This window comes from Uloborus diversus, chromosome 10, assembly GCF_026930045.1.
Source record: "Uloborus diversus isolate 005 chromosome 10, Udiv.v.3.1, whole genome shotgun sequence".
Classification (NCBI taxonomy): Eukaryota; Metazoa; Arthropoda; class Arachnida; order Araneae; family Uloboridae; genus Uloborus; species Uloborus diversus.
The window spans coordinates 87455045-87470609 of record NC_072740.1 but is presented as its reverse complement, the minus strand read 5'-3'; the positions used below and the strand labels follow the sequence as shown (position 1 = coordinate 87470609).

The following is a 15565-nucleotide window of genomic DNA, read 5'->3' as shown; positions in this document are numbered from 1 at the left end:
TTTCTTTTGGTGCTTATTGCATGGGTTTATTTTGATGAGGACTACAATCTGAGTGTCTTGCTTTTGTTACACATGATATATTTTTTATTACAGTACAGAATGCATATAAAGAACACATGAAAGAATTTACATCAGAAAGACGGGAAAGTACATCCGGAACAAGGGTGTCTTGACCCACCGCCTCAAGTGGGAGAAGCAATTGCTTAGACCACTTGGCCAATGAGACCTCAATTAGTAGACTTAGTAAATAAAAAATTTCAGGCAGCAAAAACTACCTGCATTTGTCGCACGCAATAGGGTGCGACACAGTGTGCAACACCAAACGTGCGCCGATCCCAAACAGACAAAATATGGCAACTGGTTGTTGATATGGTGAATTTTGATTACTGTCATGTGTTTAGTGATACTCCCAAGGTTAAGACAAATCGATTGACGTAAGAATTACCAAAATTGGCCAAGGCGTTCAGCCTGCAGAACGCCACATAGGAACAGACATACATACATAGATTTATAAACACATTACCCTCCTTTGCGTCTCGTATGAGCAGTCGGGTAAAAAAATAGCTAAAAAATTGGGCGTTTCAGACTTTGGTTTTGTAAAAATTACGGAGAGAAGAAAACTGGAATCTCCTCCCACTTTAGTCACTCAAAGATAGCTCAAAATAGCGTTTTTAATGATTCAGCATTTAAAAATTCTCGGTTAAGAGTCCCTGAACTTCCCCCTAAGTTTAGCAAAGTTGGCTTAGAAGTGTTTTTAATATTTCAGCTTCCAAATAAAAAAAAAATTCAGGGGAAGACTCCAGAACCCCTAGCTCTAGTTTCACCTTAGATGACCTACAAGTTTATAAAGCTTCAATTTCTATATATAACTTTATTTATTTATTTTTTCGGAGGTTGGAACACCCAAATCTTCTCCTTTCCCCCATAAATCATTTAATGAAAGCTTAAAACAATATTTTTATTGCTACAGCTTCGAAAAACATTTTGGGGAAGAAAACCTGAACCCCCTTCGACATAAGCCACCTAAAGATAGTCTAAAGTAGCTTTTTTAATAACCCTTTGATAACATTTTTTTAATAACATTTTTGGGGGAGAAATCATTAATTCCTTCCCCAAGGTTCACCAAAGATGGCCTAAACTTTGCAATTTAAAGCGTCCTGTTTTGAAAATTTGTGCATGATGCATGGTGTGACTCTCACCTTTTAATCACTAAAAATGGCCAAAAAAAAACTTCAGTCCCAAAAATATTTTGGGGGAAGTCTCACAATTTGCCTCTTTCTTAAGTCCCAAAGCTAGCTTAAAATAGCTTGTTCCGTAAATCAGCTTCAACACATTTTCAAGTTAAAGCATCCCCTCTCGTTAGTGCACCAAAGAAAGAAAAACTTGCATTTTTAGGACTCTAGCTTCAAAACATTTTCCCTTTTTAGCATCGTCAAAGACCGTAAAAAAATTTTTTAACTTCAATTTTGAAAAATTTTTAGTGAGGGGGGGAATTGGAATCCCTTCCCTTTTCACACGGTCATTCAAAGAAATCTTAAAACAGCACTTTTATTACTTCAGCTTCAAAAACTTTTTGCGGAAGAGCACCCAAACCTTTTCCCTTTAAATCACTCAAAGAAAATTAAAATAGTGTTTTCAACACTTCAGCTTTGAAACAATTTGCAGGGGAGAACCCCTGAATCTTTTCCCTACATTCACCAAAGATGACCTCAAATGGCTTTTTTATTACTTTAGCTCAGAAGTGAAATATTAACTAAAAAATTTATGTATATTTCAGCTCAGAAGTGAATAATTATCTAAATATGCTTTGTATATATATAAAAAGTTCAGGTAGTGATTCAGCATTTAACGTTTTGACATTTGGCACACACAAAAAGCATAGAATTTTGTTTAAAACTTTTCAATTTGGTAATCTTAATAAAATATTTTTTTTTTTAATTTGTTTGCACTTGTTGAAGCATGGTAAACATCAAAAATGAGACAATCTGATTCTTATATCGGATGCAAGAGATCACAATTTTCAAAATAAAAACAAAAAAAGCATAAAAACAGCATAAAAAAGAATTTTTGTAAATAAAATTACACCAGAATTGCATTTTAAAGGTCTGCAATAAACATATGTAGTATGCTATTAGCAAATGAGAACCGAGACTGTAACCACAAAAAATTAATTTTCTACTAAGCATGCTGAAGAAGCAGCAGAAAACATAGAAGAATTGCAATCTGTTATAGAAAAAAATATACTTTGCAACATCAAGAAATTTCACTCGGAGGGATGGATGATTTTGAAAAAATAATGAATGTGATGGAGGGTTACAGGAATACCAATGATAGAAGTGTTGCCCCCCCCCCCCTAGTGTAATTTGAATTTCTTATGAGGATTCGGTAGTTATGAAAACATTTAGAGACAGGTTCAGGAAAGGTACAATTTACAAGTTTATTAGTACAACACCAAATAATTCATATTAGTGGAAATATGATAAAGGAAAAATTGTCAAAAAAGCAAATGATGCAGAATGTTTCAGTGACGGTAGATGGAACAACAGACATTTCTCAAAAAGAACAGCTTTCAATATGCAGATTGAGAAATGTAAATGAAGAAAAAGAAAACTTTCTTGTAATATGTGCCAATTGTAGAGACTAGGAAAGGCATGGCTAAGCTTATTTTAGAATCATTAAAATGTAACAACTTTAACTGAACTGTTGGTAGCACAACGATGTGAAGGTGCAGTTGCCTTTAGAGGCAACTTGCATAGAGCACAAGATTATTGCTTGAACATGACCAGGTAATGGATTTCTCCATAATAACTACAAAGCAAATACAGGCATCCAACTAAAAAGTTTTAAAGAGAACATGGTTTAAGGTTTTGAAAACCATGACTTTCCACAAACTCTGCTTGTAACTTTCCATGATTCACAGGATGCAATTTTTGCAAAAAGAGAGAAAAACATGTATTTTTGACAAGAATGTCTAAACTAGTGTTTTGTGACAGTAAAATTTCAACCATTTGGTAGCGATACTTCCCTAAAATGTGTCAATAGACTTAAAAATGCTATTTTCAAAGTTTTAAGTCATTTTGATAATATTAATATGTGCCTCAAAGAGATTAAAGTTACGAAAATAGCAATTTTTAGCAAAAAATAAGCAGCTTTTCATCTTTAAAATCAAAACTATTTATTCTAGAAACCTCATTCTAGTCTCATTTAAAAAAAAAATTTATTCTCTTCAAATATAACTTCATCTAAATTCTTGTAAAAAATGATTGCACATTATTCAGGATTTTTCAAGTCAGATCGTAGGAATTATCCTCAAAATCCTATAAACAGAATAAATCATCATAACATAAATTGTATTAGTTCTTTAAGTTAATAATTGAAATTTCCTGTTTAATGCTAAGTTATCAGAGCAAAAGCAGCTATATTATCAGAAATACATACTTTAGTTATGTATGTAAAACTCAAAGCTAAAACAAATAACTATGTGTAAAACTTATGAAATTAGCTTTACAGGCCAAAAAAACTGAGTGCTGCTTTCTCCACCCAGGTCAACGCTGAAAACAGCTTAAAAATCCCAGCCTTGCTAGGGCTTTTGACCCTCCAGGGAAGGGAAAAACTACAGTCCCCAGGAAAGTGGTCTGTGTTCCCAGAACGAGAACCTGTTGCCGCTTTTGAAAAATTGACTGCAATGCAGACATTTTATGGCTCCATTCAGCAGCAGAAACCTGCGTTTTATTTTAACAGTTGTCACAGAAAAATATTCTGCATTTAGCATGTCACTACCATATCTTTGAAGTAGTTATAGAAGCAGTGTTCATTTGCAAAATGGGTACATTCACTGGTCATCAACCAGATATTTTTCAAAAATTTCAGTCTAAATGGTCTCAGTAAGATAAGAAGCAATTCAAAGCAGGTATAGATGATGAAAGTATTAGAAATAAAACAAGCAATCTAGATGAAGTTTCAAGCCTTTTTTTTTTTTTTTTTTTGAGTAATTTAAAAAGTGGCAGTCAAGGGATGACCACAAAGAATTCATTCAACTTTGCTTAATTTGTTTAGGGACTCTTCCTACAAACAACATCACTTTTCAAGAATTTGGTTTTTATTCATCATGCCAGATGGATGGTAAAAAAGGCCTTATACTCTTTAAAAATATATCTTTTCATAAATCAGTCTTCTTTGAGCAAATTAGAGATAAAAAGTATTGAAGATATTTGGTTGTTTATTTTCAATATTTACGTAAAAGTATAAAAAAGCCCAAGATCCAGCTTTGGCCCCAACCAAGATCTAAAATTAGTAAATCTTTGGTTCAATACAAGAGTATTGATGATTGATGAAGATGTTGCAGAAACAGCACTATCTAAAATAATTAAACGTTTCTGGTGCCTGAAGTCAGAGAAAGTTACATTTTCCTTTTTTGATAATACTTTAGAAAAAACTATCAAAACAAACAAAGTTGTAAAATTATGATCCAAAGTAGGAGATAATGTACATTATTGGTGATTATAAGAACACAAAAACACAGCTCAACCTGAAAGAAGTTAATAGTTCATTGGACAAATAAGTAGATTATTTTGCTTCTTTTCAAAATTTAAATTTTTTTAAGAGATTAGAAATCAATACAGAGTTTTTAAATACAGTTTCTACTACAAGTTATGTCTGAATGCAGGCGCATTTTTTCAGATTCATCAAAAGCTACGTATCCAAGCCAATGTGAAGAGTTTTTGTCATTTTGATGTATAATTTAACAGTGTAAGTAACAAAATGCATTTTAACATTTTTTAACTCTTTGTTTTTTTCTTCTGAACCGCTTAGTTCCTTTATTTTAAATCTGCAATTTGTTGCATTTAATTTTTAAAATACCTCCTAATAATGCCTTTTTAATGGGCAAAATAAAACAAACAAGGAGTAAATAAATGTGATATAATTTTGTAATGCTTTTACGTATTTGCATGAAAATTTCTTATTGGGGATATCCTCTATGAATTGGCGTAAGAAATGCCTAGTTCTATTCTGTACATTTTGCAAAAAAATATGGTGAGATAGTTTATAACCATAATAAAATGTCCTATAAAAAAAGACGAAAACAAACTTCTATGATGAATAGTTTAGGTTTTAAACAGGAAAAACTACATTGCTAAAAATCGCTGCATTTCGTAACTTTAAGCCTGTTTAGGCATGTTTTAATATTATCAGATAAAGGTGAAATTTTGCAAATCATGTTTTCTAGCCTATTGGCAAGTTTTAAAGGGATGCAGAGGTAGGAATTCGAAAATTGAAATTTCTTAACCTTAATGCAACAACATGAAATAATCAGAGTTTACAAAAGCATTTGCAATCAGATTTCAAAATGCATAAAAAATCGGGACTGAGGTATAAAAGTGTAAGAAATGGCAAAGATATGTGAAGTTTTCAACTAACTCATAAAATTTGGTAAGTACTTATGTTCTAGAACCCAAAAACCATGACCGATTGTCAGTTTCTATGCTTTTTGAGCATTTTTGGCTGAAAACCATGACTTTCCATAACTACTTTCGATCATCGTGGAAATCCATTACTTTACAAATTTTCCCTGACTTTCCAGCTGTGCAGATACCCTGTTTGATAAACATTTTCACTAATTTCATTGTTGGAAAAATGGATTCCAAGCAGATGTTCAATGGTTTAACATAAGGATTTAAAAGGCATTTTAAGCAGCTATCCTACCTCAAGCAGCTGTATTAAACGCTGGATTTTATCATGACAATTTAAGTGTAAAGGAGTGAAGGAAAACTAAACTATTCCATGGAAAATTTTTTGATGGGCAACAAGGCCTTCTTCCCAAAGATTTAGACACTTCATCAAATTTTAACAATATTGCTCCTCAGCGCTGAAGCTGTGCCATCAACACCAGGGTGAACTTTTCCACTATGAGGATGCTAAAACATGTTTAGGGAATTCAACAGAAAATATTGTCTTAACGACTTGAGTTTATAGAGGGATTTGTAATGCTACAAATAGTAGAACGTTGAAAGAAAAAGGCTGTATTGATTTATAAGAAATGATGCTTGCAATAATTACAATAAAAATAAATACTGCACTGAATTTAAAATTTTCAATAAAACTATTTTTTTTCCAAATTAAATTAAAATAATAAAACTAATTTCAGCAAAAAAAAGTAATATGAAAAGCATTTTTTGGAATAGCTTTGAAAAAATTCAGAGAGGGTTTGAACCCTATAAACCTCCCTCTTTTATGCAGCAATGCATAAAATATATGAAATATTCAAAATTCATGCAACATGAGCAATCTTTCTTACAACTGTATCATCCAATCAAAATTTGTAAGTTGTATAGAAAAACATGTACATTGATCTCAAAAACAGCCAGAAAGCCCTTTAAAAAGTCGAAAACTTTTATGCCTGGATTAATTAAGAAGATTTGATCAGACTTCACAAGAAAAAGAAACAGAAAAAGAGTTATTCTATTCAAATTAAAACTAAGAAAGAAAAATTAATTTAATTTCAGAATTATATTTTCAGAATAAATAATATTTTTAGTCTAACTTTGAGCTTAAACTTTCAGTTTAAAAATAGTTATTTTTAGTTATTAGTGCACATGGATATCAAACTTTTGTAGTTCTTAGGGCATCTAATGGTCTAAATCCAGCCCTGAATTCATAAAAATATACCTAGCATTATATCCAGTGATGTTCCCATCAATTTTTCTTAGGGTATACTTCCAGTAATCCATTATGCACAATATGTGTATGCGATCATATATATAATATGTCATAATATGAAAATTTTTGAAGTTTGATGGTATATGCTATGTGTCTAAAAATGTTTGAGAGTACACAGCATATATGGAATATACCCTATGGGAACACCACAGATTATATCACTAACAGAGATATAGCTAGAAGTTTCTTTAAAGCTTGAAAATACTCCTTGACACTTTTTGGAGCAGTAAAATAGTGAAATGTACAAAAAAGCATAAAAGAGCCCAATTCCACAAAAAAAAAAAATTAAATGTAAAAACTTACTAAGAATTAAATGGAAGTTGCCAGGGTAAGAAGAGATGTGCATTATTTAAATTTTGCCATATAAATTGTAGAGGCATTAAAAATATCTCTGATCACTCATTAGCAGTTCTGCAAAATTTTTGATATACAATGAAACATTGATTTTACCTCCCCAGAATCTACATTTTCCCCGTACTTCCCCTCTTTTCATCAGATCCCAGTTTTTCCGTGTAATAATGTTAATTTAACCCGGATGAAAAAATCTGTTATTCATTAACTTCCTGCAGTTTACATTTTCCATGGGAAGGGGGAAAAGTAAAAAATACATTCTAAAATAAAGAATGTCTAACCTATTGCGCTTTTTTGAAGTTAATCTACACTGTTGAAGGCTAATCTACAAAAAAAAAAAGAAATGCTACTGCTCCATTCACATCCGACATTATAAGCTTTATATCTGCCAATAAAGATGAACAAGAACTGTCCCTTAATTTGATACTGCATTAAAAAGCTTACAAATAGTCGTGAAAGACTATTTTCTTTCTCATAAAACCCAGGAAAAAACTTGCCAAGTATTTCAATCTTGAAAGATGCTACATTTACTTTGAACTCAATTCCTTAAAAACAATCCACTATTACGGACTACTTTCAACCTAAACCCCGAATTTGCAACTATATGTGTTAAAATGATCTAAAATGGGATGTATAATAGGGTTTTTTTCTTAAAATAGATATCAACTCTTGATAACTCAACTATTCTTTTATCTCAAAGTTTTCATTGGGTCCTATACTCTTGAGAGAGCTGTGGGAACTTCCCATAGCTCGAAATACTAATAACTCGAAGGTTTTGGTCGGTCCCTTGCGGCTTTGCGTTATTAAGAGTTGACTGTATATTATACCTTTTAGAAGAGTCATCTCTACTACCTGTAGGTTTTTTGCTCTCTGTGTACTTCCCGTATTTTACGTTATTTTACCCAGTTCCTTGAGCAACATAAAATTGAGGTTTCACTGTAATAAATAAAAGATTAAATACTTACCTTCATAAATATTCTACCTGGTGCAATATCAGCACCAGATAGCGTTTTTAATAAAAACATAGGCCAGGATGAAGCATTCATTCGAAATCCAAGGGGTGGTTGCAACATTCCACCATTTTTCTCACAATGACCAATAGGATGAATTTCAGCAGAATCTACTAATCTCCAAAAGTCATTTTTGTTATCTCCTCCATCAAGCCGTAGTCTCAGAAGAGGCCCTTGAATACCAACAACAGTAGCTATACAAGTTGATGTAACATTTCGAGGATCCAATGCTTCAAGTTTCATACCAATTCGAAATTCATTTTTCGGTGGAACAGGATGCTGTGAGAATTAAAAAAACCAAGCATAAAAATATAATACATTATAGAGGAAGAGATATCATTCAAGAATAAATACAGAAACTAGGGATTGCAATACCGGACCAAAAGTGCAATACCTATATTTGGTATTTTTTTAACGTGATAGTGGAACACTGGTATTAATACTGGGATTAGGAATTTTCCCAGAAACATTCAAAAACATAATGATTCATTGCCATATTTCATTTGAAAAATGCAAAGTTTACTTATTGTGAACAAATATAGAACTACACACCTCCTGTAGTTGCTTGAAAGTCCTTCATCTTCAAATAATTCAGTTTTTAACTTGTTGCTTTTTTAAAAAAATCACATTTGTGAATGTGTTTTTTTCTTTTTTGTATAGTGTGTGGCTTTTTTTTATCGTTATTATTCATAGCAAATTGTAACTGTTTGTCGAGTGAGTTTTTTTTTTTTTTAATTTCAGTATTAACATCATCTTTGGCAATTTCCTCTTGATCAGAATAGGTTTGTGTTTGCTTTATATTAACCTGTTCGGGATGGCAGCCCACGGAAGATAGTGCTCCCTCAGGACGGCAGCTGTTACAAGTGGTCTGTACCTACAGGCCGAGGCAATTTCTATTGCTAAGGCTAATAGGCGATTTCGGAAAGAACGCGTTACATAATAACGGATAAAATGTACACTTTACGTAGAAACGAAACCATTTTTCAATATATCATAAAATATATCATAATTTCAATCATATCAAAAAAATTTAAAGAAAATAATTGGTATTTAGCAATAAAAATACAAAATATATTGTTTTTTTACTATAACGAAAAGTATGAAAATTAAACAATATATTTTGTACAAAACAGGAAAAATTTTTGCTCTTAATAATATGAAATACTTGAAGAATATTGTAACAATTATCATTTTAAAGCAGCATGAAAAGTTTCAAAGCACTGATCAATGCGCATTGCGCATTTTACACTCATAGGCTGTGTTACGTTTTTTATTGTGCTTCAATCGAACGACACATCTCCGTCTAAGTTCTTTGCCTTCTTTTTCAGCATATGATTTTAGAAAGTAACTATTGTATGAAGAACTCCACTAAAAATAATTTATAGATTTTTTCAATGTCGCCAGAAAGATCCATTGATGGATCAGTCATAAATTGAGATATTTCCTCATCGGAAAGATGATGTGTTCACCATGACTACATAAATTAATCTAAAAGTAAAACCCCTTGCTAGATTATCTCCCATGAAATCCCATTATAAATGGAATCGAAATTAGAAACAGCCACTTCAAAATGAGTATGCGTTTCCGTTTTCACTTGATAGCACATGTTTATATTTTCTTTCACGAAATCCAATAAATCACAAACACTTGACAGAGCCCGCATTCTGACGTCAGAAAGAGAAATACTAATGTTTGAGACCAATCATCTGGATGGAACATGGATAAGTAATGGCATTTAATAGTAAGCGTTTCATTCCGAAACCAGGACGCAGACTAGCGTCTTTCGGACGGCTGCGTAGTATCTGCCGTAACTCGGGGGTTTGTCTTTCGTCTCTGAAAAACCACCTAGTGGTATTGCAAATATGCGTTGTTCGTCCCAAATTTGTAAACCTTTTGCTTTGAAATTTACAATTAATTTGATCTTGTTAATTTCTTTTTTTATCCGTTTTCTTTTCAAAATTCTTTACAATTATGTAAATACCTGAAAATATGTTCTAACTGAATTGTCTTTTTTCTTCGTAAATGTTTAAGGCATTATAAATATTATCTCCCTTAGTGTAAAACTGAATATCGAGACAGAACAGCACGCTAATACACAAGAAAAAAAATTCTCTCTAAATTCAGTACAGTCGAGACAAATATATTTTTTTAAATATTATAAAGAATAGTTTGCAATTAATTGTTGGAATAAACTTCTCATAGTGCAACACTTAATTTCCAATACTTTTATACATTTAAAATTAATTTGTACAAGAGGGCAAGTCTAAAAAACAAAGATTTAAAAAAGTGATTCACATCAACTCACGTAAGTACGATTCATCACGCCATCTAGTGATGAAAATATTATTATGCAATACTACAAACAACTTAATTACAAACAATTTATTATTTTTAACTAATACCAAAAATAACGGTATTCTACCCAGCAAACACCGGTATTACGAAATTGCTAAAAAAGCTCCAAATACTGGTATTCGGTATTCCAGTATACCGGTATTGCGCTCACAACAGAATCTGATATAAATGTCATGTCTTAAAGGGGTAAAAGGTTTGCTGTAATAGGAGTAAAGGAGCTGAAATGCCCAAATTCAACTTCAAAAAAAGCTTTTATTGCCTAAAACAGTGAAGATAAACACTCTGTTCGGAGGGTGAGCGGAAAAGTTTTGTGCCCTCTGATGAGTTCTGGGCTGCTTTATCTAGATTTTAAACACAAAGCATGCATACCTGCTCAAAGTTCTCTAATAGAATATTTCAAATTTAAGATTTATAAGCAATAAGTAGTTAATTTATAGTGCACAAGGAACCTAAAATGCATCACATGTGACAAACTATATAATAATTTCAGATGAATACAGCAAAAACAACATTCGAAAAAATTTAATTAAAACAATAAAAAATAGGAAGTTTTGAAACTTCTACACATTTGCGGAAACGAAAGGAACTATACCACACACCTCAATTTTTTTATGGAATTTAGTGCCACCAGTAGCATTTTTTAATGCTACCCATCATTGAAATTAGGAAAAAACTTTCTTTTTGGTAATTTTGTTGAAAAATCAAAAGGCAGGATGAAGTCGAAACTTTAACGCAATTGCAACAGATCAAGAAATTGTTCGAAAATTTTCATCTTTTTATCTGCACTTTGCTCTACTCTAATGGCCCCTTTTTGGCACTATCCATCATCAAAATCTTTAAAAAAGTTTTTTGGCACACTCTATGCAATGGCTATAGCAACAGTAGTGTCTTATCGCTTGTCAGAAATTCCAACAATAAAGTTTTCCATATGTTGTCATTAACTCCTTGAAAAAGTTTCAGTTCCGAAGAAAAAATTTATCCTGTCTTTCACCCTTAAGTAATGTGGTAACTGAAGCTTCAAAATAAAACAGTCGTAGAATCCGGAGCCATTAAGGTTATCATGACATAAAATCGGGACTATGTAAAAGTGAAGTGACAACTGGAGTGTTGAGGACTACGGGTGTCACAAACACGAGGTTTGACTACATTGCATGTATTAAAACAAAAATCTATGCTTAAATCAAAGATTAAACCTCTTTTTTTTAAGTCTTAATAATTTGAAAAAGCATACTTAATGGGTTTCTGAAATAAATAATTTATTTTCAATACAATAGTGTCAAGCAGTTTGTTGCAACCAGCCTTTCATGACAAAAAGGTATGGGAAAGTTTGAATAATGATAATTCAAAATAGAAGATTTATATTAAATTATAATTTTTAAATACAAGTTTGCTGAAAACTGGTTTCATTGAAAATATTTTTTCATGCTAAACAAAACTACACACAACACACAAAATTAAAACTACCTGCTTAAACCATGAAACTGGTGCAGCAGTAGCATTGCACTCTTTGAGGTAAACATCCCAATCAAAAATACCTAAATTATAAAAAATTTAGATAAGTAGTAAAATTTTTTGGTATAAAGCTACAAAGTAATAAAATAATTTGTAATTAATTCAAAAAGTACTTTAAAATATCAGACCTAAGAGGCATGGAAATATTTTGTAGCAGAAACAAAATAATAATAATAATAATAAGCAGAGATTATAGTATTTTTACTATTAATTTAAATCAAATTTTATGTAACATTCAAAAAGTGATTCAAGTAAAATTAACTAAAATATAACACAAAATTGTTCAAATAATTACTACTTTTTGAAATAATTTTTAAATAAAATACAATTTTAACTTTTTATTTTATTTTGGAAATTACATTTAGTTTTGATGACATTAACTCGAAGCAGAATCTTCAGATCAGCATATCTTGCGACTACATGCATTATTTCACATTTTTGTTTAAAAAAAAATTTCTAATGCATTATACATGAAACAAATGCAATATGATTTTGTTTATATACATAAGGTGAATACTTTGGAATAAGTGAATACTTTTTTGCAGGGCCGGATTTGGAAGTGTGGAGGCCCGGGGCAACGAAGGAGTGGAGGCCCCTAATCAGAGTTTGAAAATATCATCATATTTTCGAAAATATCCGATACTTTGATATATATCCGAATATTTTGATATATTTGTATATATCCGATATTTTCAAACCGTGAAAGTCAGGATATATTGTAAAAATTTGATTGTGGGGGCCCCTCTGTTGTGGAGGCCCTGGGGCATTTGTCCCGCCTGCCCTCCCCTAAATCCGGCCCTGCTTCCATTCTTTGTAAATGGCTGCTCTTTGGAATCCGTTGAGGAGTTTAACTATCTTGGAAGTGTCATCACTAGAAATAATGATATTAGCGTTGAAATCAATTGCCGCCTGGCTATGGCAAACAAATGCTACTTTGGTTTGAAAAGTCAATTAAAAAGTAAACTTCTTAGTCAAAGTACAAACATAAATATATACAAGACCCTTTTAAGACCAGTCCTAACTTATGGAAGTGACTGTTGGGTTTTAACTAAAGCAGAAGATAGATTGGTGGTTTTTGAAAGGAAAATTTTGAGAAGAATTTTTGGTGCTGTCCAGAAAAACAACAAATGGCACACTCTCTATAATTTTGAGATACATAAAAAATTCTATAAACAGCCAGATATTACCCACTTTATTAAAGCCAATCGCATTAGATGGCTGGGGCACCTCTTTAGTCTAGGTAGTGGGGAACCAATCCATAAAGTCACCTTCACACATCCAGATGCTACCTGCTAGAGGGGCCGGGCCGCTCACCAACCAGATGGCTCGACTGTGCCGAAAAAGACTTAAAAACTGTTGGCCTCAGTGGATGGAGGAAATATGTTTCTGACAGGGGGGTGATGGAGGAAACTGATTGAGACGGTCTTGGCCTGCCCTACGCTGTAGTGCCGAAAAAGAAGAAGTGTTCGACCTTTGGTATAAATGGAAAAATACTATGCCAAATTGAAATTACAAGCTTCACCCAGTAAACCTTTAACTATTTATTCGTGAATACAATGTAAAACATTAAAATTATTATCAACTTCATTGGTAAGGAATCATTTTCTACTCCTCTGCTTTCAGGGGGGAGGGTGCATTTTGTATACGTTCGAAAATTTACACTTAAAAATGGACTCAGTTCAACTGATTCTGGTTTTGAATTTTAAATATTCGATTAAAAGAAAAATGTGTGCTGGCATTCAAGCCGTAACGGTTAAAGCAGCCTGCTATGTGAAGTATCATTTTTCAAAAAATAAAACTTATTTTCAATCTAATTTATTATTTCTCTAAAATGTTTATTTCAATCCCTACACCAGATCTTCCTCAATCCTTAATCAAATTCCATGTTTTAAGAATAATTTTAAATCGTATCATGCTGGCTAATGACAAAACATAGACGCATTTTTTTTTTCGGCAAAAAGCTTTTTTACTGTTTTTATTACACATTGCTTCAAACGAAGGCACAACTGCTCTTGTTGGTTGGAGTGTCATGCTGTTAATCAGAATGGCGCCAATTAAAATCCATGCCAATAAATATCTCTTTTTTTTCTGTCAGATGCTCATAGAGGCAGGACTGTATTTGCCACAGCCGTTTTTATGCATGCACAATTACTGCTTTTTCTCAAGTCAGCCAAAGGTGAGCGATGATCACATTATCACAATGTTGTATTTAACGAAGTTTTGCTGCTTATGTCTTCAAATTACATGCCTTCTTTGTGCGTTTACTTTTTTCCGTTTACTTTAATATGTTAACTTTTTTCGATTCTTGTTCATAATGTTCTTTCTCTGAAATTTTTAAAGAGCGAAATGCCACATGAAGGGCTCCAAAGCAGTGTGGAGTTTTGCATGGGTCGACTAGTAATTATTATATTGGACAATGTAACTTTCAGCCTTTTTACGAGCACAAAATACCAAAATCTCTTTTTTACTAACTCTCGGTAAGGTTAAAATAGCTCTTCCTAAAGAATTCCTGCTGCAGGTCCTGGAAAGCTGAGGGAAAAAGAAAATCTCTCTCGCATTTATTATTCCATTCCCCCGCCCCCCCCCCATAACCATTTATTTCTATCAAAAAATATATTTTTTTATTAGTCAATAGATCTCAACCTTACGATCTGAAGTTTTTAGGGTTTGGCTCTTTTAAGTTGGCACAAAACAAAAATTAAGTGCCTATTAGTGTTCATAAAATGGAATAATGCAAATTTCAAAATATTATACCTAAGCAAAACAAAACTAAAGGGTACTTCAGTGTTTCACTCTTGAATAAGGATATCATTAATGTTGTAATACACATTCAACTGATTTGACTTCAAAGCTTTGTTTTCAACATAACTTACCATGGAAATATACACATCATATGTAATTCCTAGTTTTCAATGCTTTTCCTGATTTCAAGCACTCTCGTTTTATGAACTTCTTAGATGGTTCCAAAGAGTTTTTAAAATCGAGCGTCAACTGTAGTTGTGTTTTGGCGTAATTTTGTTACAATTAGTGATGTAAAATACCTGGGTATTTATTTTTAGGGATAAATACCCAGGGTATATACCCAGGTAAATACCCAAAATGGGTATTTGCCCGGGTATTTATTTCAAAATTTATATTCAACTAAAATACTTTTCTGTCTGTATTCCACTATGTATATATATAACCAATCATATACAAAACAATGAATTTTTGCTCAAAAATTGTATTTTGATCACATATTTAAAGAATTATTGTGTGAAACAACTTAACAATCTCATATGATATTCACATTAAATGTGTTGGATATGCCTAATCAATGTCCCTATCTTTCTTTTTTGTTTTTCACTTTTCAAAGCAAAATTTAAAGTTTTACCAGTACAAATAAAAAGTGAGTGAAGAACTAATGCCTCCTAAATACTAAATGCCTATCGGGTTCTCCCTTTTAAAATAGAGCAAAATGATCCCAGTAAGCATAATTTCGGTCTTCTGGCTACTACCAACTATCGAAGGTCGAAAGCATTAGAAATTAAAAGAGGAGAAAACAATTGGTTAACTTTTAAATTTAAATTTTAAAATTATCGATTTGATTTGCATTGTTTGCATCTATCGTCATAGCAACA

General features: G+C 32.1%; 1 protein-coding gene across 1 annotated transcript in view; it reads right to left on the bottom strand.

The window, feature by feature from the left end:
- LOC129231436 (sex comb on midleg-like protein 2) overlaps positions 1 to 15565 on the bottom strand; it is an 89639-nt gene that overhangs the window by 39207 nt on the left and 34867 nt on the right. The window contains exons 5-6 of the mRNA XM_054865751.1: positions 11898 to 11968; positions 8034 to 8357 (exon numbers count right to left, since the gene is read on the bottom strand). Of these exons, the coding sequence (XP_054721726.1) occupies positions 8034 to 8357; positions 11898 to 11968 (395 nt within the window). The remainder of the gene's footprint in view (positions 1 to 8033; positions 8358 to 11897; positions 11969 to 15565) is intronic.